Source organism: Sabethes cyaneus, chromosome 3, assembly GCF_943734655.1.
Source record: "Sabethes cyaneus chromosome 3, idSabCyanKW18_F2, whole genome shotgun sequence".
NCBI lineage: Eukaryota > Metazoa > Arthropoda > Insecta > Diptera > Culicidae > Sabethes > Sabethes cyaneus.
Genome location: NC_071355.1, coordinates 243,847,449 through 243,868,514, shown reverse-complemented (window position 1 = coordinate 243,868,514; position 21,066 = coordinate 243,847,449). Strand labels below are relative to the sequence as shown.

The following is a 21,066-nucleotide window of genomic DNA, read 5'->3' as shown; positions in this document are numbered from 1 at the left end:
TCGGGCTTTCTACGGATCATGTAGCCAGGTGAAGTCCCGTAGGTTGCAAATTCAGGCTAGGGCTAAAGGCTTTGTTTCTCTTCCGTTATAGGAATGTTCAGAGAGTAAGCAGATGCCTAATTGACTATGTGACAGAAGCGTGAGCTGACTGTGAAGAGGCTAACCAGGAAAGGGGGGGGGGGTTGAAGAACGTGAGTATGAGTGTAAGTTCCGCTATAACTCAGGAACGCCTAGATGGGGGGAGAATAGAGTGACCATTGACAAGGGGGAGATTCAAAACCGAGAAAAAGGGATTTATCTCGCTTCCCTATAGATTGTTGAAAAGAAGACAGATTTACAAGTGACTGCGACATAACGGGAGGGAGGAACTGACAAATGGTAGACACATTTACATGAAGAAAAAGGGTTTTGTCTCTTGCATTACGAGAATTTTTGTTACAATATGTAAAAGACAAAGGGGCCCCGAGTAAGATTGGGTAATTAGCTTGTTCTTCAATCAAACCAGTATCCTATTCTGTTTTTTTCGCTTTGCCATTTAGGGGATTTGGTAGTATGTATGTATGTAGCATGTAACCATGCTCATCCATTCGGTCAATGGAAATTTCCATTGCAAATTTCCATATAAATTTTAGGTCAAGTTTTCTCAAAAACATACGACGTTGATACGACTATATTACGGTGCATATTTGTTCAATTCAAAGCCTGTGACCGATCGTGATAGTTCCTTGTTAGTCTTGCTTGAATTTAGTGTCAAATTTGGCCCCGAAATTTGGATCTCGAATATGGCCATGCATTTGGTTCCGAATTTGGTCAGGAGTTTTTGTTTTCGCATTTGGACCCACATTTGTTCTCCAATCTGGGTTTGAATGGCGTTTCGGAGTTGGCCTCGAATTTAGTTTCAAATTCGATCTTGAATTTGAACATGCATTGGAGCCCAAATTAGCTCTCAAAATTGGTTTCGAATTTAGTCTCGCAAACTTGATCTTAAATTTTGTCCACAAATTCAGTCTGAAATTTGGTCTCGAATTTGGCCTCGAGTTTGATCTCAAATTCAGCCCCATATTTGGTCCTGAGGCCAATTTTTAATTTGGTCTCATCTTGGTCTTGCAGTTGGTCCCAAATTTGGTCTGAAATTGTGTCTTAAATTTAGTCGTGAATACAGTCTCAAAATCAGTCTACAATTTGGGCTAGAATTAGCCTTTAAATCTAGTCTCGAATTTGGTATTGAATTTGGCCTCAAATTTGGTCTCGACTTTGATCTTGACTTTGATCTCAATTTTCGGTCTCGATTTAGTGTTGAATTTGCACTCAAATACTAAATTCGAGTCCTAACTCGGTCTCGCATTTGATCCAAATTTAGTCTCGAATTGGCCTTGAATTTGGTTTGAAATTTGGTCTTAAATTTGATATCGAATTTGGGCTAAAATTTAAGATCAAATTTTGATCTCATAGTTGGTACCGAAATTGGTCTCAAATTTGACCTCGAATATGGTCTCTAAGTTGGCCACAAATTTGGTCTCGACTTTAGTCTCCAATTTTGCTTTAAATTTTGCTTTTTTTTCGTCTCGAAGCTAGTCAAAAATTTGGTCTAGAAATTGTTCTCGGGTTTGGTCTCGAACTTGACCTCAACCTTGGCGTTAAATATGTCTCGAGGTTGGCCTCAAATATGGTCTTGAATTTGGCCTCAAACCTGGTCTCAAATTAGGCCTCGAAATTGTCCCGTCGGGCGGGGCTTAGGGTTAGTAAGGGGATGTAAGCGGGATACCAGACTCTGTTTGGATGCCTAAAGAGCATTCTACAATGATTACGGGCAATGATAGAAGTGCTAAAGTATCAGCTTTTATCATTTTTGATATCGAATTATACTCGTCAAATTAATTTGGCTAACGCATGCTAAGGTATCAGGTGGGAAAAATAATTCTTATACTATATTACATTCGCTTCACAATAATAATATTTCTAGCAGTTGGTTTTTGGAGTTTGGGGACAGTTTCTCGTTATAAATACTGCGCACAAGCTCTTTGGTCTCGAGGGTAAGGAGGCGGATCCGACTCTATGGTTTATAGCATCTGTCGACTACCGCGAACGTCCTGGTTGGACTGGACAAATCTAGTTTCGAATTTGGTTTCAAATTTGGTATTGAATTTGGCCTCAAATTTGGTCTCGACCTTGATCTTGACTTGGATCTTTAATTTGCTCTTAAATTTAGGTCTCGATTTAGTGTTGAATTTGCACTCGAATTAAGTCTCGAACTTGGTCTTACATTTGGTCTAAATTTAGTCTCGAATTGATCTGGAATTTGATTTGAAATTTGGCCTCAAATTTGATTTCCAATTTGGGCTAAAATTTAGGATCGAATTCGGTCCGCAATTTAATCTTAAATTTGATCTCATAGTTGGTGCCGAATGTGGTCTCAAATTTGGCCTCGAATATGGTCTCGAAGTTGGCCACGAATTTGGTCTCGAATTTGGTCTCGACTTTAGTCTCCAATTTTGCTTTAAATTTGGTTTCCAATTTAATCTCGAATTTCGTCTCGAAGCTAGTCACAAATTTGGTCTAGAAATTGTTCTCGCATTTGGTCTCGAACTTGACCTCAACTTTGGGTTTAATATGTCTCGAGGTTGGCCTCAAATATGGTCTTGAATTTGGCCTCAAACTTGGTCTCAAATTAGGTATCGAAATTGGCCTCAAATTTGGCTTCGAATATAGTTTCCGGGTTAGCCACAAATTTGGGTTTGAATTTGGTCTCAAATTTGGTCTCAAATTGAGCTTGAATTTGGCCTCAAATTTAGTACGCTGGTCCCGACTTTAGTATCAAATTTCGCCCTGAAATTGGGTTTCGAATTTAGTCTCGAGTTTGATCTCAAATTTGGTCTAGAAGCTAGCCGCCAATTCGGCCTCGAACACAGTCTCGAAATTGGCCACAAATTTGGTATAGCATTTGACCTCAAACTTGGTCTCAGTTTAGGTCTCGAATTTGATCTCGAAGTTGGTCTCAAATTTTTTCTCGAATTTGGCCTTCAATTTGATCTCAAAATTCGTTTCGAATTTAGTCTCGCAAATCCGATCTCAAATTTTGCCTCAATTCATTATCAAATTCGGCTACTAATTTGATCTCGTACTTGGTCTTGAAGTTGGTCCCGAATTTGGTTTGAAATTTTGTCTTAAATTTGGTCTTGAATACAGTGTTGAATTTGAGCTCGAAAATGGTCTCATATTTGATCTCCAAATCAGGCTCGAATTTGTGTTCAACTTGGGTTAGAATTTGGCCTCGAAGTTAGTCTCAGATTTCATCTCGAATTTGGCCTCGACCTTGGTCTTAAATTGGATCTTTAATTTGTTCTCAAATTCAGTCTCGAATTAGTGTTTAATTTGCGCTCGAATTAAGTCTCGAATTTGGCCTCGAATATGGTCTTGAATTCAGTCTCGAAGTTGGTACCCACTTTAGTTCCAAAATGTGCTTTAAATTAGGCTTCGAATTCAATCTCGAATTCGGTCTCGATGATAGTCGCAATTTTGGTCTAGAAATTGTTGTCGAATTTAGTCTTGGATTTGGTCTCGAACTTGTCCCCAACCTTGGCCTCAAATATGGTCTCAAGGTTGGCTACAAGGCCTAAGGTTTCGAATTTGACATCGAAGCTGGTCTCGAAGTGGGTTCCGACTTTAGTCCCAAATTTGGTTTGAATTTGGCCTCCAACTTGGTCTCAAATTAGGTATCGGATTTGGCCTCAAATTTAGTATCGAAGCTGGTCTCGAATTCGGTCTCGATGTTGGTCCCGACTTTATTGCCAAATTTTGCTTCGAATTTAATCTCGGTTTTGGTCGAGAAGTTGTTCTCGAATTTGGTCTTGGACTTAACCTCAATAGACCAAACTCGTGTTTTTAATCTTTGACCTTGAAATGTGGTCAGGCATTAATATTAATATTTTTTTGAAACGGTGGTCGTACAATTGGACAAAAGGTAGCAGTCAAAACAACTACTTGTTAAGCGTAGCTACCAATACCACCTCCCCCTCCCCTCACCTTTCCGCTCTTTCCCCTCCATTACCAAAATTTTCATTACTTTCCCTTACCGTCCCTGCATCAATTGTAGAACCACCGTTTCAAAAAAATATTAAATTAACCTCAATCTTGGTCATGTATGGTCTCGAGGTTGTCCTCAGATATGGTCTTGAATTTGGTTTCAAACTTAGTACGAAACTGGTTCCGACTTTAGTCTCCAATGTCACCTTAAATTTGGTTTCGAATTTAGTCTCGAATTTAGGCTAAAATTTGGTCTCGTATTTGGCCTTAAATGTTCTTGAATTTGATCTCCGAGCTAGTCTCAAATTTATTTTTACATTGTTCCTGAAAAAAGTTTCGAATTTAGTCTCAAATTTGAGGCCATAATCGAATTTGGTTTCTATCTTTTTCCTAAAATTTGGTCTCGAATTTAGTCTCTATGTTAGTTTCGGATTAGGTTTTAAATTTGGTCTCGAATTTTGGCTAGAAGTTAACCTCGAATTTGGTTCTGTATTTAGTCTTCAATTTGGTCTCAAATTTAGTTTTGAATTAGTCTTGGTTCGAGTTAAGTCTCGAAGCTGGTATCGACTTTTATCTGGAAGCTAGTCGCAATTTTGATCTCGAGGATGGTCTCGAATTTGGTCTCAAAGTTGGTCTCGAATTTACCCTCAAATTAAGTCTCGAATTTGGCCTCAAATTTAGTCTCTACCTTGAGCTGGATCTTTAATTTGTTCTTAAATTTGGACTCAAATGTAGTCTCGAATTTAGCGTCAACTTTGGTCTCGAATTTGGTCTTAAATTTTGCCTCAAATATGGTTTCAATTGTATTTCTGGTTGGCCACAAATTTGGTTATGAATTTATCCTCAAATTTGGTCTCAAATTTGGTCTCAAATTAGGTCTCGAATTTCGCCTCAAATATAGAATCGAAGCTGGTCTCGACGTTGGTCCCGACTTTAGTGTCAAATTTTGCTTTGAATTTGGCTTCGAATTTAATCTCGAATTTGGTCGCAAATTTGGTTTAGAAGATGTTCTCGAATTTGGTCTTAGATTTGGTCTTTGACTTAGCCTCAATCTTGGTCAGCTATGGTCTCGAGGTTGGCCTCAGATATGGTCTTGAATTTGGTTTCAAACTTGGTCTCGAATTTGACCTCAAATTTAGTACGAAGCTGGTTCCGACTTTAGTCTCCAAATTCACCTTAAATTTGGTTTCGAATTAAGTCTCGAAGCAAGTCGTAAATTTTGTGTCGAATTTGGTCACGAAGTTGGCTTCAAATTTGGTCTCGAGGTTGGTCATAAATTTTGTATTGGACTTGGCCTCTAACATGGTCTCAGTTTAGGTCTTGAATTTGACCTCGAAGCCCAAATTTGGTCCCGACTTTAATCTCGAATTTCGCCTTAAATTTGGTATCGAATTTAGTCTCGAATTTGGTCTCAAATTTAGTCTTGAAGCTAATCGCAAATTTGGTGACAAATTTGGTATAGAAGATAGTCACAAATGTGGTCCTGAAGTAGGCCATCGATTTGAGCTAGAATTTAATCTCATATTTTATCTTGAATTTGATCTTGAATTTAGTCTCGAAGTTTGTCCCGAATTCGGTCTCGAATTTGGCCTCAAATGTTGTCCCCTACGACAAGGGCTTTTTGACTAATCAGTAAATGAACAGCAGTCGCGTTTACTTCTGAATATGGGTGTATGTCATAATACTTTTGTGTTTTCAAGTGGGACTCGAGGTAAAAATTTACCAAACATGATTGTTGCGTTGTTTAGAAAGTGCTTTTATTCCGTTTAAGAATAAGGCCAGTACTGGGATCTTTGATAATTAATAGAGGAAGGTTTCTCGGGCTCATTTTTATCACAGCTATCATAAATATCTTCTAAAAATGTCTGATTGATTGGGTCGGCCGGGGCTTAGGGTTAGTAAGGGGATGTAAGCGGAATACCAGACTCCGTTTGGGTGCCTAAAGAGCATTCTACACGGGCAATGAGTAAAGTATTAACTTTTATCACTTTTGATATCGAATTATACTGGTCAAATTAATTTGGCTAAGGCATGCTAAGGTATTAGGTGGGAAAATTAAGTCATTTCTTATACTATAAGTAATACATTTGCACGATAATAATATTTCTAGCGGTTGGTTTTTGGAGTTTGGCCACAGATTTGCGTTATAAATACTGCGCACTAGCTCTTTGGTCTCGGAAGTAAGGAGGCGGGTCCGACTCTATGGTTTATAGCTTCTGTCAACTACCGCGAAGGTGCTGCATTCCGTTATCGAAACTTGACCTTCTGTTTCTATAAGACGAATTTCGCGGCCAGCTGTTAGAGTGCAGGACAATTGCAGGGCCAGTTGCTACGATCCTATTGACTCTAACAGCCTCTCCCAGTCGGGATTCGAACATACGACGACTGGCTTATTAAGCCAGCATCATACCTCGAGGCCAACATGGAGGTTATTTTGGTCTCGAAGCTTTTCTCGAATTTAGTCTCAAATTTGGCCTCATAGTTGGTCTCGAATTTAGTCTCAAATTTTGTCTTAAATTAGGTCTCGAATTTGACCTCGAAGATGGTCTCGAATTTTATCTCGAATTTCGCCTTAAATTTGGTTTCCAATTTAGTCTCGAGTTTGGTCTCAAATTTGATGTAAAATATGGTCTAGAAGTTGTTCTCGAATTTGCTATTGGATTTGGGATAAAATTTGGTATCGAATTTGATCTCGAAGCTTTTTTCGAATTTAGCCTCAAATTTTGTCCTAGCTTTGATCTTGAATTTAGTCTTAAATTTGGTGGCGTGTTAATATGTTCCGCGTTCCGCAAGGGAGCAATTTGGGACCACGATTGTTCGTCATTTTCTTCAACGATGTTCAACTAATTTACGCCGATTTATTTATGCCTGCAATTGTTACTAAACATGTAAACATTTGTGTCAGCTGAACAAACTCATTATCAGTATCGCAAAATGCAGCGTTATGACTCTTCATCGTTCAACAGATACGATTATCTTTGATTATCATATCGACGGTATTATTCTCAACCGAGTGTACCATGTAACGGATCTTGGTATTCTACTGGATCCTAGCCTTACCTTCTTGTTATACTGCTTCCACTTTATTGCAGGGTCTAGTAAATTAGACATTAGACAATAAATGGTTTTTACTAGTATGTTTCACAACTGACTAATAAGATTGTTTTCATTGCTGTGTAGTTTAAGTCGAACTGTCTCAGAATATATTAATTATTTTATGAGTTCATTGATTTATGGGATAAATGTGGAGGAAAATTAGTAATTATAGTATGAAACATAGGTAAACCAACTATCTTATGCCACTCAGACTACTTCAAACGCAGACATGATTAAAGGGGGAAATCACCCCACGCAAGCAGTCGTCTACCCGTTGTTGTAACATCTAATCAACAACCAATCTGCACAGACTCCGCGGGAGTCTGTAACCGATAGGGCAGTCCGCTAGCCAGCGCAGTGCAGCGGTCCGAAAATGAATTATGGGCAGATCGAAAGAGGAAAAAAAAGCCTCAAAAGTTCGAACCTCCAACAAACCGACCGCGGTGCGTGACGTATCATTATCAATTTACTAAATGTCAAACCACCCGACCAACGACCACGGCGACGACCCCGGAATGGACCCCAGCCGACTCGCTGATTTAGGATGGCTTCCGAAGGGTGAATTATTAATTGGAGAGAGTAGTTTTATCCGGAATTGGCTATCATATACCTACGTTCGGTTCGCTTGCAACCAGGTGGTTGCTTTGCTAATGAAGTAATGAAATACGCGACTGCTGGTTTGTTAATTGAGAAGGGAAGTCTCATCATTCCATAACGGCACACGGCCGTTGGGCGTAACGAAAAACACACGGTTAGGTACTAGTTAAACTGGAAGTCACCCGTTTGTGAAGCGTTAAATTTTCGCTGTCCACTGCCTACGATTAGATTCGGTTTTGATAACAACGGGTCTCAACGGAAAAACAAATTACATAAATGAAGAAAGCTAAACGAACGCGCACCGTTTGAGATTCGAAATTTTTATCACAAAAAAAAAGTAAATTATCGGAATAATTTGTTGCAATCTCTACGCTTTTAAACGGCGATATGTTTACACGTGTCTGATATTATCTAACCATGATTCGACTCAAGGTTTTTGACACCGTAATCGGAAACACTCCAAAATCGAACAACAATGGTCAGCATGCAAAAATTCCTTCGAAAAAAAAAACACATTATCGAACAACAGAACGGTTGTTCGACGACCTTCGGTCGCACCCGTACCGAAGGGCGATAAGCTCGCCGGGAGAAAAAAGGAACCAAACCCAGCCCAGCGATAAGGACGAACCCGAGGTGAATCCGCGTAGGTTTGATTAGCAGCGGGCGATGCGATAGTGGCTTGTTGGGTCGCGCTCGCGCTGCCCTGGTGCGTGCGTAGAGTTTATAGATGAGTAAATGTTTACATCAAGGCCCGCTCTGCCTGCCTGCCTGCCAGCCAACGTCTTTACTTAGCAGCAGGTTGCGTGTCTACTTATGTGGATGATTTAATTCCTACGAGTGTGCTGCTGGTAAACAACTGATTATGGGCTTCGAGATGATGAGACTAACGGGGTTAAGCAAACTGCGCGTTTTTTCAACAACCGACGCGACGGCCGGTCAATTGACTCATCCGTGTACGTACCAACGGGCAGGGCTTAGTGGGAGCTTTGGTTTTAAATTAAAATTATCAAAAAAAGATTATCGAATTCTTTAGCCTGTTGGTTATGCTATACCATTGGCATACGCGTAATAAAAATATGACTAATTTAATTTATTACTTTCGACGGATTGGCCAATTAGCTGACCGGACTGACCCCGGCGCTTTCGTCGTGTCTAAATGCCACCAGTAGCCCTCTCATTATGGCCAATAAAATTATATTCATCTCCGAACGTGGTCAAGCAGTGACTGCCTGTGCTGCGTTGAAACCTAACCCTTTCTGGCGGGAACCAGGCGCAAAGATTTATGATTAACCCAACGAACTGTCACGGAACCTTATACACAAAGCGAACCGAAGAAGACCCAACCAAGCTTGTTGGGATATGATATCCTCTTCTTCGGTGTGAAGTTATCTCGAAATATTCGCTAATTATTACCGGACCCCCAGACATTAATGAGTCGTGTTGGCTGCCATGTTGAGGCGGACGGGGCGGAAGAAACTTTCCTCCGGAAAGACGAAAGGGTCATTCCGATTGGGCCCACCCGTTGTGTGACATCAACCTTTGCGACTTATGTATGTACATGTTATAAGCATTAAAATTATAATCGTACCGAGTCCGCAACATAACCGGCTGAATCGGAGACCATTGCACGGATGGCGGATAGCAGCGAAAAGCAATTGACTGGCCGGTAGGAGGTAAAAGTTGCCCTTTTCAAAAAGGCGCAATGACGTAAGGGAAAATCTCCGGATAGCGGATGGGTTTGGCCGTGCGTAATCCAACGTTAGTTATCACCTTTGTTAGTCATACTTAATAGGTTTGGCACGCTCTTTTCGCTTTTATTTTGCTCTTTTGATTACAGCGCCTCAGCCAAGCATAATTTGAAAAGGTGATGTATAGGGCAATTGGAGAGTTAGTTATTATCTACAATAATGCTGAAGAAAGTATAGTTTTATCTTTTGTATTCATGGTGCTATGAACCTGCTAGCTGATTGGTAGCAAAAAGAGCGCTCTTTTTTGCAACTAAAGGCGTTGCAGCCCTATAGCTCCATAAATACAAATCATAAAAGTATACTTTTTTCTGCAAAATTGTAAACAACTATTGCGCTGTACACCCTTTATTAGAATTCTGTATAACTGAGATGTAGTAGTCGTAAGAGCACAAACGAAACGAAAAGTTCATACCAAGATACAGTTTCTTTTTATAATTGGTATCATCGGAGGTTTCACTCGATTGTAAGACATGAAAATTCACAGTCTAATCGTTAAAACAAATATGGGTACAATTTTTACCTTTCGTTCTTTGGACGAATGCGGATGCTCAATGAAGCGTGAAAATGACTACAGTCCTGTACCTGAAAAGAATGCAGAAAGAAAACAATATTTAATACATCTTTTTCGTAGCTTGCTGAAATGCAATGAAACTGATGCTGCAGTAATTACATTATGGGATGTAAAAATATGCTTTTTAACCATAAAAATTACTTGAATATCAACTGAACTGATATACAAATGGAAATTTCTCACCGCAGTTTTTTTGTTTCTTGAGCTCCATCCATTCAGATCATTGAAATAGTTGAACGTTAAGTTATAGGAACAGTCGTCCCAAGATGTACAGTGGAAGCCCGTCCACTGTATTTTCTTGTGTTTTCATCTTAATTTTTTTTCCAAAACACACCCAGCCGAAAGACAGTCTACCAAATTTATCGTTAAAAGGAATTCAAATTAAACTCAACTTTTATTCGCTTCTTCTCTTCCTTATTTTAATATTCTGGTCCTACTCCTACTCCTACTCCTGCTCCTACTCCTACTCCTTCTCCGACTCCTACTCCGACTCCGACTCCGACTCCGACTCCTACTCTCTCTCTCTCTCTAGTTTCACGTTCATAACTCTGTTCAGGTCGCTCAGTTTTATGATTTTTCTCTTTTTTGCGTATTTTTACATTCTTTCCGTTTTCTCACTTCAACTCAATTTCCTTTTGTCTTCGTTTTCGATGTTTATCTGTCTCTTTTATCTTCTTTTTTCGATATTTTCTTTATTTTTGTTAAATGTTTTGTTTTCTAACTCGTTTTTGTCTCTTGTATTACATTTTGCTCCCCAAATTCTATGCCGTTTTATCACCTTCTAATGCTTTTCTCTTTTTTGTCTAGTTTTTTTCTGTTCTCTATCTTCTCCATGTCTTTTATCTTCTTTCCTTTTCGCTTTTCTTTTTCTTTTTTATGTTTACACTTTCTGTTCCTATTCTTTTTGTATGCCTTTTTGCTTCGTCTTTATTTTTGTCTCTGATTTCTGTTTTCTTTTTTTGATTTGTTCTGTTTTCTTGATTCTTTTATATTCTGCTATGTTTTGTATTTTTGATCGTTTGGTTTTTTGTTTTCCCTTTAATCACCTTTTATAGCTCTCTCTCTCTCTCTCTCTCTCTCTCTCTCTCTCTCTCTCGCGTTCTGACTTTCTTTAACTTTTTCAAGCTTTACCAGACTCTCTTTTTGACATTTTTCGCCTTTCTCTTCCTTTTTTTCTGGCTCTCCATCAGCCTTCATGTGGCTTTCACTGTTGAGTTTGTCGGATTCTTTTTTTATTTTTTTATGGCTTTTCTTTCAATTTATGAGAGTCAAGATTTTGAACTTGAAATTTTTTACATTTTCTAAAGCTCTCTTTTATACTTTTTCTAAATTTCTTTTAGACTTTTTATCCTTTATCCTTTACTGTTTCTATATATTTTTCTTCTTTGTCTTCCGCAGTTCTCTAGCTCTTTTTATCCGTTTAGCTTATATTCTTTCTTATTTGTGGATTTTTTATAGTTTTTTCTCTTTGTTGCCTTCTTTTTCTCTCTCTTTTTCGTCGATTTACTTCGACTCTGTGTCTATTTTATGTATCTTTTTTCTTACGTTTCCTGCGTCTGTCTTAATTTTTTTTCCTTCATTTTTTTTCTTTTTGTCTGGGAATTTTTCTCCATCTTTTGTGTACATCTTATTTGTTTGTCTTATTTTTCTCATTAATGCTTATCTCACTTTTCTCACTACCATTTGCCTCCATTTTGTCTCCTTTTCGTTTATCCTGTTTCCTTTTTTTTCGGCTGACTTGTTCCTTTCTTTCCCTTTGTTTCTTATACGTCTTTTCCTGCTTTTTTATCTCCTTTCTCATTATTATTATTATACTCACTCTGTTTTCTGTTTTTTCTCTCTATCGCTGTCTTTGTTTAAAACTCCGCACTTTTCTCATTTTTCTCTTCTCTTCTCGTTTTTTCTCTTTTCAACGATTTTTTCCTCTTTTACCTTTTTATCTAGTTTTGTCTTTCCTATTTTCTCTCTTTTCTGTTTTTTCGTTATTCTCTTGGTATGTTCGCTTCCCTTTTCTTTCTTCTCTCTTTCTACGCAGGCTTCATTTTCGACTTTTCTCTCTTTTTTTGCTCCTATTTACTCCCTCTTATTTGTACGTATGTATTGTATGTAGCCTTTTCCTTTTCCCACTTTATCCTCTTTGTTCTTTCTTTTTAATTTTTCTCCTTTTTTCCTCTCTTCAGTTTAGTTTTCTTTTTAACATTTGCCTTAATTGTGTCTCCCTTTTTCACTTTTTGCTCTCTGTTTTCCCCTTATTTCTATGTCTCTCCCCAACTCTGTTTTGTGTCTTCTCTCCCTCCTTGGTTTTATCATTTTTTAAGCTTTTTGCTATTTTCTTTTTTGCTTCTTCTTTTTCCATCTTGTTGGCGGTTTTTGTGTCGGTTGTGTAAGTCTTCTCTCCCTCCTTTTTCAAACTTTTGGTTTTTTCACTTTTTAAGCTTTCGTTTCTTTCCTTTTCTTTGCTCTTCTATGTTTTTGTCTTTTTTCATCTTCTTTTTTCATCTCCTTTTTTCATTATTTTCACTCTCTTCCGGCCTAGGTAAGCTCATTCCTTTTCTTCTTCTTCTCTCTCTCATAGTCCTCTCTGTGTATAAAACTCTGTGTTTTTTCTCTTTAGCACTTCTCTTTTTTTATCTCATTGTGTCCTTTTCGCTCTCCTTTTCTCCTTCTCCGATTCTTTGCTTTATTTCTCTTTGTAGCTACTCTCTTGTTTTTCCGTTTTCTTTCTCTTTGTTTTTATGTCTCCTCTCCTTTTATTCTCTTTTTCGTCATATATCTATCATATAATCTGTCCCTTTCTTTAATTTTTTTAATTTTTTTTTGTTTCTTATCTCTGCTATCTTTCCTTTGATTCTAGTTTCTTTTGTATATATTTCCTTCTCTTTTTGCTCACATTCGAGTTTTCCAGGCTGTAAAACCCACAGATAATTGATTTATAAACAATTTAAGTCATATCCCACAAATTATTTTTGGCCTGACTACGTTTTTTGCTCTCTTTCAATATCTTCATGTTCTTCCTGTCTTCTTTTGATTTCTCGCTGTTCTCGTTTACTATTTTTATCTAAATTTCTCCTCTCTGTCTTCCGCTGATTTCTATCTCTTTCTATTCGTTTTTGTTCATATTATCTCTTATTTGTGTTTTTTTATCGTTTCTTGCCTTTGTTCCCTTCGTTTTTATTTCCTGTTTCGCTCTCTGTTTTGTTGATTTACTTCGTCTTTGGGACTATTATATACATCTTTATTTTCTTACGTTATTATTCTTTTTACTCTTTTTTCTGAGATTTTTTCTCTACCTTTTGTATATATTTTATTTGTCTTTTTTCACTTTTCTCGCTAATGCTTATCTCACCTCCATGCCTCCATTTTGTCTCCTTTTCTATCATTTTTCTTTCATTTGTCTCATTTTCTGTGGATACTCTTACCATGTGTTGATTTTTCGCTGTTTTCCCCCATCATTTTCTGCCTTATTTTGCTTCTCTTTTCATTTTATTTTAATGCCTTTTGTCATCTTTTTCCTTTTATTTGGCTATATCCTTTTCTCTCTTCTCTTTATTCTCTCCCTTTATAACTCACTCTTAACGTTTTATCTGTTTTCACTTTTTTAGTCTTCCTCCGTTCTCCTTTTGGTTCATTCTGTTTCCTTTTTCTTCGGTTCGTTTTTTTTCTTTTTTTTTTCTTTTCTTATACCTCTGTATTTTCTTCTTTTTCTATCTCTTTTCTCATTATTGTCATTATACGCACTTTGTTTCCTGTCTTTTCTCTTTATTTTTTTTACCTTCTTTGCTCTCTTTGCTTAAAACTCCGTACTTTTCTCAATTTTTTCTCTTCTCTTCTTAGTTTCTATTTTCAACGTCTTTTCTTTTTCCTCCTTTCTTTTTGCTCTCATTTTGTCGTTAATTTTGTGTTTTTTCCCTCCTTTTCTTCTCTCCTTCTCTTCTACGTAGGCTTCATTTTTGATTTCGTTTTTTCTCTAGGTTGCCTTCTTTTTTACTCCCTTTGTATGTATGTATGTATGTATGTATCTATGTATGTACTTTTTCATTTTCCCACGTTATCCTTCTTTCGTTTTAAACACCTTTTTTCCTCTCTTCAGTCTACTTTTTTATGACATTTGCTGTAATTGTGTCTGCTTTTTATATAATACTTTGCTACTTTGCTCGTTTTGCTCTGCGTTGCGTTTTGTCTCTTTATTTGCTCCTTTTCTCACTTTTCTTTCTTTCTTTCTCTCTTTCTTTTTCTGTGTCAGCCTCCCTTTGTGTAAGTCTTTTTCTCTCGCCTTATAACACACGTTCACTTGGAATTTTCACTTTTTAAGCTTTTTTGTTGTTTTCTTTTTTGTTTCTTCTGTTTCCGTCTTTTTGACTGATTTTTTCGTTTCTTTCCTCTATATTTTTATCCTTTTTCATTATCTCCTTTTTTCATTATTTCCTTTTCGCTTTTCTTCTCTCACTTCAACGTTTTTGTTTCTCTGTTTTAGTTCTTTTTGTTGCTACCCCCTTGTTTTTCCGTTTCTTTTTCTCTTTGTTTTATATATTTGTTTTTAATGTCTTCTCTCCTTCTATTCTCTTTTTCTTCTTATATATATCATATGGTCTATCTCTTTTTTATATTTTTTCAATATTTTTTGTTTGTTTCTTATCTTTGTTATCTTTCATTTGATTCTTGTTTCCTTTGTATGTATTTCCTTTTTTTGCTCACTTGTTTGCGCTATTTGTTTCGTTTTTATTTTTTTTAATTCTCTTTTTGACATTTTTTCACATTTTTTAGCCTTTTTGCTTGTCTCATTTTCTCTTTCTTGTCTCGTCTTGTCTTGTCTTAATTCTTTTTCTCTTTTCTATCTGTCTTCTTTTCTCTTTGTTTTCGATTTACTTTTCACTCGTTTTGCTTCCCCTTTCCTCCTCCTATTTTTCTTTCCTTTTTATTCCTCTCTTTCATTCTCTTCCTCTTTTGTCTCTCTTATCTTTTTCTGTCCGTCATTTCTCTGTTATTTCCTTGATTGTTTCACTTTTTCGTACTCTTTGACATTGTTATGAATTTTTCTGTTTCTTTTTTTCCTTGCTTTTTGTCCTCTTTTCGCTCTCCTATTTCTATTTTCCCTCATTTATTTACTTCTTTTGTCCAATTGATTTTTTCTCTTTTATCAATCTACTGCACATCTCTCTCGTTTTAAAGTTATTGTTTTCCTTTTTTCCACTTTTTCCTCTTCGTTGCATTTTTTCGTTCACGTTCAAAACTCTTTTTTATTTCGTCTCTCGGTTTATTTTTTATATCTTTTATTTTTCCTTTTTCCTTTCTCTCTTTCTGCTCAAGTTGCACAGCTTATTTCGCTATCTTCTCTCTTGCTGATTCTTTCCTCATGTTTTTTCTCATTTTGTTCTCTGCTTTTGTCTTATTTTATTTCTCTCTTGTCTTGTTTAATTCTCTTTGTTTTTCTCTCTTCACTACTTTTTTCGCTTTTTTTTATCACTTGACTGTCTTTTCTCCCCATGTTCTGTCTGTTTTATTTTTCTCTGATTTCTATTGTTTCTATTGCCGCTCGCTTTCTCTGGCAGGTGAAAAGCAAACGACTTTTATAGTAAACTAGCTGACCCGACAAACTTCGTATTGCCACAAATTAACCTGTGTTGAACATAAATCATGAATCTCGGATGATCTTTGTCACTATCTCGAGTTTTGCAAGCCCCCCAGTGGGCGGCGCTTCCGACGGCGGGTCACCGGCAACACTCGCGACCGGCTCGTCCTGAATGATCTAGTGTTACTATAGATAGTTTTTGTGGTCTTGTTATTGATTAATGTTTTATGGAAGAGTCTCGAATTTCTCGAGTTGGATTAGTTTTTGAGTTTCGCAAAAATTTCTGTTTTATTTGTATGAGAGTCCATATCCCCCTACCACAGGGGTGAGAGGTCTCTAACTATCATAAAATAAATTCAAGACTCAAAAATCTCCTACATGCTAAATTTGGTTCCATTTGCTTGATTAGTACTCAAATTATAAGGAAATTTGTATTTCATTTGTATGGGAGCCCACCCTCTTAAAAGGGAAAGGGGTCGTAATACACCACAGAAAAAAAATTCTGCCATCTAAAACTCTCACATGCCAAATTTGGTTCCATTTGCTTGATTAGTTGTAAAGTTATGAGCAAATTTGTATTTCGTTTGAATGGGAGCCACCCCCCCCCCCCTACTAAAAAGGTAAGAAGTCCTAATTCTTAATGGGAAAAATGGTTGCCTCCAAAAACACCCACATGCCAAATATGGTTCCATTTGCTTGATTAGTTCTCGAATTATGAGGAAATTTGTATTTCATTTGTGTAGAAGCCCCCCCTCTTGAAGTGTGGAAGGATCCTAATTCACCGTAGGAAATATTTTTACCTCCAAAAACCTCCACATGCCGAATTTGGTTCCATTTGCTTGATTAGTTCTCGAGTTATGGGGAAATTTGTATTTCATTTGTATTGGAGCCCCCCCTCCTAATGTGGGAAGAGGTCCTAATTCATCACAGAAAAAATTCTTGCCTCCAAAAACACCTACACGCCAAATTTGGTTCCATTTGCTGGATTAGTTCTCGAGTTATGAGGAAATTTGTATTTCATTTGTACAGGAGCCCCTCCTCTTAAAGTGGGGAGGGGTCCTAATTCACCATAGAAAATTTTCTTGCTCTCGAAAACCTTCACATGCCAAATTTGGTTGCATTTGCTTGATTAGTTCTCGAGTTATGAGGAAATTTGTATGGAAGCCCACCCTCCTAAAGGGGAGAGGAGTTATAATTCCTCTTATAAAGAGGGGAGGGGTCTCAATTCACCATAGAATAAATTCTTGTCACCAAAAAAACACCCACATGCCAAATGTTGTTCTATTTGCTTGATTAGTTCTCGAGTTATGAGGAAATTGGTATTTCATTTGTACAGGAGCCCCCCCTCTTAAAGTGAGGAGGGGTCCTAATTCAACATAGAAAATTTTCTTGCCCTCGAAAACTTTCACATGCCAAATTTGGTTCCATTTGCTTGATTAGTTCTCGAGTTATGAGGAAATTTGTATGGAAACCCCCCCTCTTAATGGGGAGAGGAGTTATAATTCCCCTTATAAAGAGGGGAGGGGTCTCAAATTACCCTATAATAAATTCTTGTCACCGAAAACACCCACATGCCAAATTTGGTTCTATTTGCTTGATTAGTTCTCGAGTTATGCAGAAATTTGTGTTTCATTTGTATGGGAGCCCCCCCTCTTAGTGGGGGGAGGGGTCTCTAACCATCACTAAAACCTTTCCTGGCCCCAAAAACCTCTACATGCAAATTTTCACGCCGATTGGTTCAGTAGTTTTTGATTCTATAAGGAACACAGGACAGACAGACAGACAGACAGACAGACAGACAGACAGACAGACAGAAATCCTTCTTTATAGGTATAGATAATGTGAATTGGTTTTACCAAAATTCGTATATTAAAGCGATTGATTCCCGGAAATTTAACAATTATTTTAAATTATGAATTGCTAAGTAATTTGATAAAATCTATATCGTTTCATGATTTCTTAGTTTCGATATTCCATACAAGGACAATATGTTTTATATTTTAAAGCGTTAACTTAGATTTTTAACTTAAATTCATTTTCATTTAATGATCGATTGCGTTCGTTTTATATTTTTGATGGTATTTGGCATAAACACAAGTGTTTCTGGCATTAAATTTTCAATGCCTATAAATACTTTAAGGCTTAAAATATGGCCGTGAGAACAAAAAAGTCAATTTTCTCGAACTAAACAGAGCAGCGCATTATTTTCAACCGAATCACACCTGGAGGTGATGCTCAAAAACATCGATCCTAGTGACCCCATTTCTTGCGACCGATCAGACAGTTCTTTAAAAAAATCCTTCCTCATTTCTGATAGCGGCTAATCAAACAGCTCTTGACGTACGTACGTACGTACGTACGTACGAACGTATACGTGCTAGTTTCTCCTCCGCACGGCACGATTAAAGTTGCATGACATCAGCGCGATCCTCGCACAAAGTTCCGCGCTGATGCTCCGAGAGCTCCGAGGCTTTTCGAACGATCAATTAAGCCGATAGCCACCGCACTCGTCTGCCCTGGCCAGTACCCCTGGCCAGGACGGGGTGTTTGTTGTTTGCGATTTTTTGTTTCCCTCTGCGTCAAGAACCGGTTTTTTTTCGAATTGATGCAAACTATCGTCGGTCCACGGTGCTCCCAGGAAATTCCACCGCTTAAACAGTAGGTAGGATGAGGAGGAACAGTTCCTCGCGAGGCACTCTATTGAATCAAGGTCACCCTGCCAAGCCTACCGGCGGATGCGGACAAGTTGCCTTCGCAAGGTGAAATCACCTGTTGCGATCATCTGCCACTGCCAGCCAACGTTAGCAGCGAGTAAGTGTCAGCATAAATTTATGAGCAAGCGGGATTTTGCAGAAAAACCACACAGCACTGAGTTTGCGTGCGAGATGGCTGAAGCGTTACGAATTGCTAAATGGAAATTCTTGGGATTTTTTGCTTCGCGTTTAATCAGAAATCGAATGGGTCAGCCTAGGTTCGGTCTCGCAACAAAGAAATCCGATCGCTCGTCGGCACGCCGAGCCGAAGTCGTTGAACTACTCGAACGAAGAAGAATAAACTTGCATCATACAACATCACGCCTTGATTGCGCTCAATTTGCTAAATTGATTTCCTCTTTTTCTGTCTTTTGCAGGCACACTGAACGATGCAAACTACTCGAGCCACCCACTTCTGTGTTGGAAGCAGTTTAAATATAGAGTAAAACCTCGATATCGTAAGTGGATTTGAGTGCGCTAGTTGTTAGAGTTGGAGTTTAGTGAAACCAGCCATGCCTGAGGGATTTGCCACTATTCGGACGCGTGGTTTGGCACGCAGCACTAGCCGGGCGGAGCAGGTGCCCCCGCCGCGAAGAAACACCGGCCCTTTAAAACCCGCCGGTTCGGGTCCGCTGTATGAAAACCACAATGGCGCGGATGGCAATCGGCTGTCATACAAAAGCTCATCGGCTACGTTGATTTGCGTCCCACCACCGGTTCCTCCCAGGACCAGCTCGGAACTGACGATGAAAAACGACATTAAGGATGTCGATGACAGAAGCTCATTTCGAGATGATGATGACATCTACTGTACGGCCGCTTTGACGTATGAAACGTTTAAACCGCTGAAAAGTCCTACGCTCAATTCGGAGTTAGCCGATTACGTGAATTTGGGCCAATCAATAGACAGCATAAATCGGTTGAATTATGATTTCGAAATGCCCCCGCTTAAGAGTCCACAATACATCACGGAACTGAAGCTAATTCAGTCAAAGGCAACGGAAAACGGGAGCCTGTTTTCCCGACCGGAAAGTCCCCCCTACGGGAAAATTCGTCACAGCTACCGCTCATCAACGCCGGAGAGTTGCGATTGCTCGTCGGGTTCCTCCACCTACTCGAATCCAATCAACAGCGGCAAAAACAGCAGCTTGAGTGGATTTCTCGGACCGGAAGAGACCCCGCGGCCGCCACTTCCCAACCCGAAATCGGTCACCCTGCAGTACCGTAAATCCTACTCAAACTCCCGCTCGGAAATCATCTACGAAGAATCGAAAAAACTAACGAACGGAAGCCAATCGAGCGATACCGATTCCGGATACCACGGAAGCCAGGGTAGCAGCTATTCGAAGATTCACAAAAGTGCCGAACTGCTCAACTGCGTGTCCGACCAGCCGGCGCCGACCCGTTCACCGCCGAAACTCACGCGAGGCTATTCCACGTTGGGACATCCCCGGGATGTTCTCATTGCTGGGAATCAGGCAGGCGGCCAACCGCGGCCAGTCGGCGGCAGCGGCGGTGGCGGCAGTAAGTCGACGACTTCCCTGAACGAAACGGGCAAACGGCCGGCCGGCGGCAAGCAACAACCGGAGCAGCTGGAACTGGACCAGAAGATTGGCGATCAGACAACTCTCCGGAGTAAGCCGGTTATTCCGTGGTACGAGTTGGCCATCCGGAAGGATCATCGCCAGAGCTGTCCGCCGCTACAGGTAAGTCGGGACACGACACACGCGTTCGGGTATGATTTATGCTTGTTTGTTACGCGGTCTGGTTAGTGCGAGCAATTGTGACGGCAATAGTTGCCGGTGCTGTTGCCGGTGCTGGTTGGTTGCAGTTAGTTGTGCATCATAAATTGCGATCGTTGCCATCGTTGAACCGATTCGCTTTCGCGCACTAACGGAGGGAGCAGTTTATTTCTGGCGGGATTCACAATGAGTCCACTTTTCGCTGCATTTGAAGTGCTATTTTTATTACGCTTCCCTGGTTGCGTCGCACAAAAGCACTGCGACACGGCCAGCGTTGGAATGCATTTTTCGAGCCAATTTCGTTCGTTTTCTTGATTTCTGGCAAATTTTGGTTGTTCAGTTTCTAGGATACTTTCGAAAGTCACAACTTTCGTGTGAAAAATTGATACATATAAATCGAATTTTTAATTAATTGGATATGATTTCACACTTCAGCCATGCCTACGTTTATTGTTTGACAAATTTTGGAGATTTCAAAAATGTTTCTTTATTAGTTTTCTGTTTGTAGAATTTGTATTTGCATTTCTTCTCTTTAGTATTTCCATTTATAATATGTCACAATTTGCAAGTCAACTTACTTTTTGATATTCGGAAACAATAGGGAGTCTGCAAAATTTAGATTCAGGCCAGTGTCATGAAAAAATAAAAAATTTGAAATGCTTTAAGCTTTTTTTTAAATTTAAACATCTTTTGATGGGTTTGCATTCCAGTAGATGTAATAATTGCATGGTAACCAATATAACGTTGTTTTTCAATTTTCTATTTGTTAAACTTAATAAAGTTTCAAGGTTTTGCCTACATTTTAAGTGTGATCGCTTTGCTTCCCAGGCATGATCAACAATCCGTTCTCCTTCTCCGTAATTTCAATTATTTCCAATTACAAAAAAGCGACATGGGACCTCGTACCAACACGTCTTGGACGAAATCGTACTGGGAAAGCGAGGAATAAACCCCTTATTTCGACCGA

At 38.8% G+C, this 21,066-nt stretch overlaps 1 protein-coding gene across 2 annotated transcripts in view; it reads left to right on the top strand.

Annotated features, from left to right (window-relative positions):
• Positions 1-21,066, top strand: part of LOC128744002 (protein sickie-like) — a 99,147-nt gene that overhangs the window by 38,940 nt on the left and 39,141 nt on the right. For both annotated transcript variants that reach the window (XM_053840738.1, XM_053840736.1), the window contains exon 2: positions 18,735-20,063. In XM_053840738.1, coding sequence (XP_053696713.1) covers positions 18,870-20,063 — 1,194 coding nt within the window. In that variant the 5' untranslated portion in view covers positions 18,735-18,869. The remainder of the gene's footprint in view (positions 1-18,734; positions 20,064-21,066) is intronic.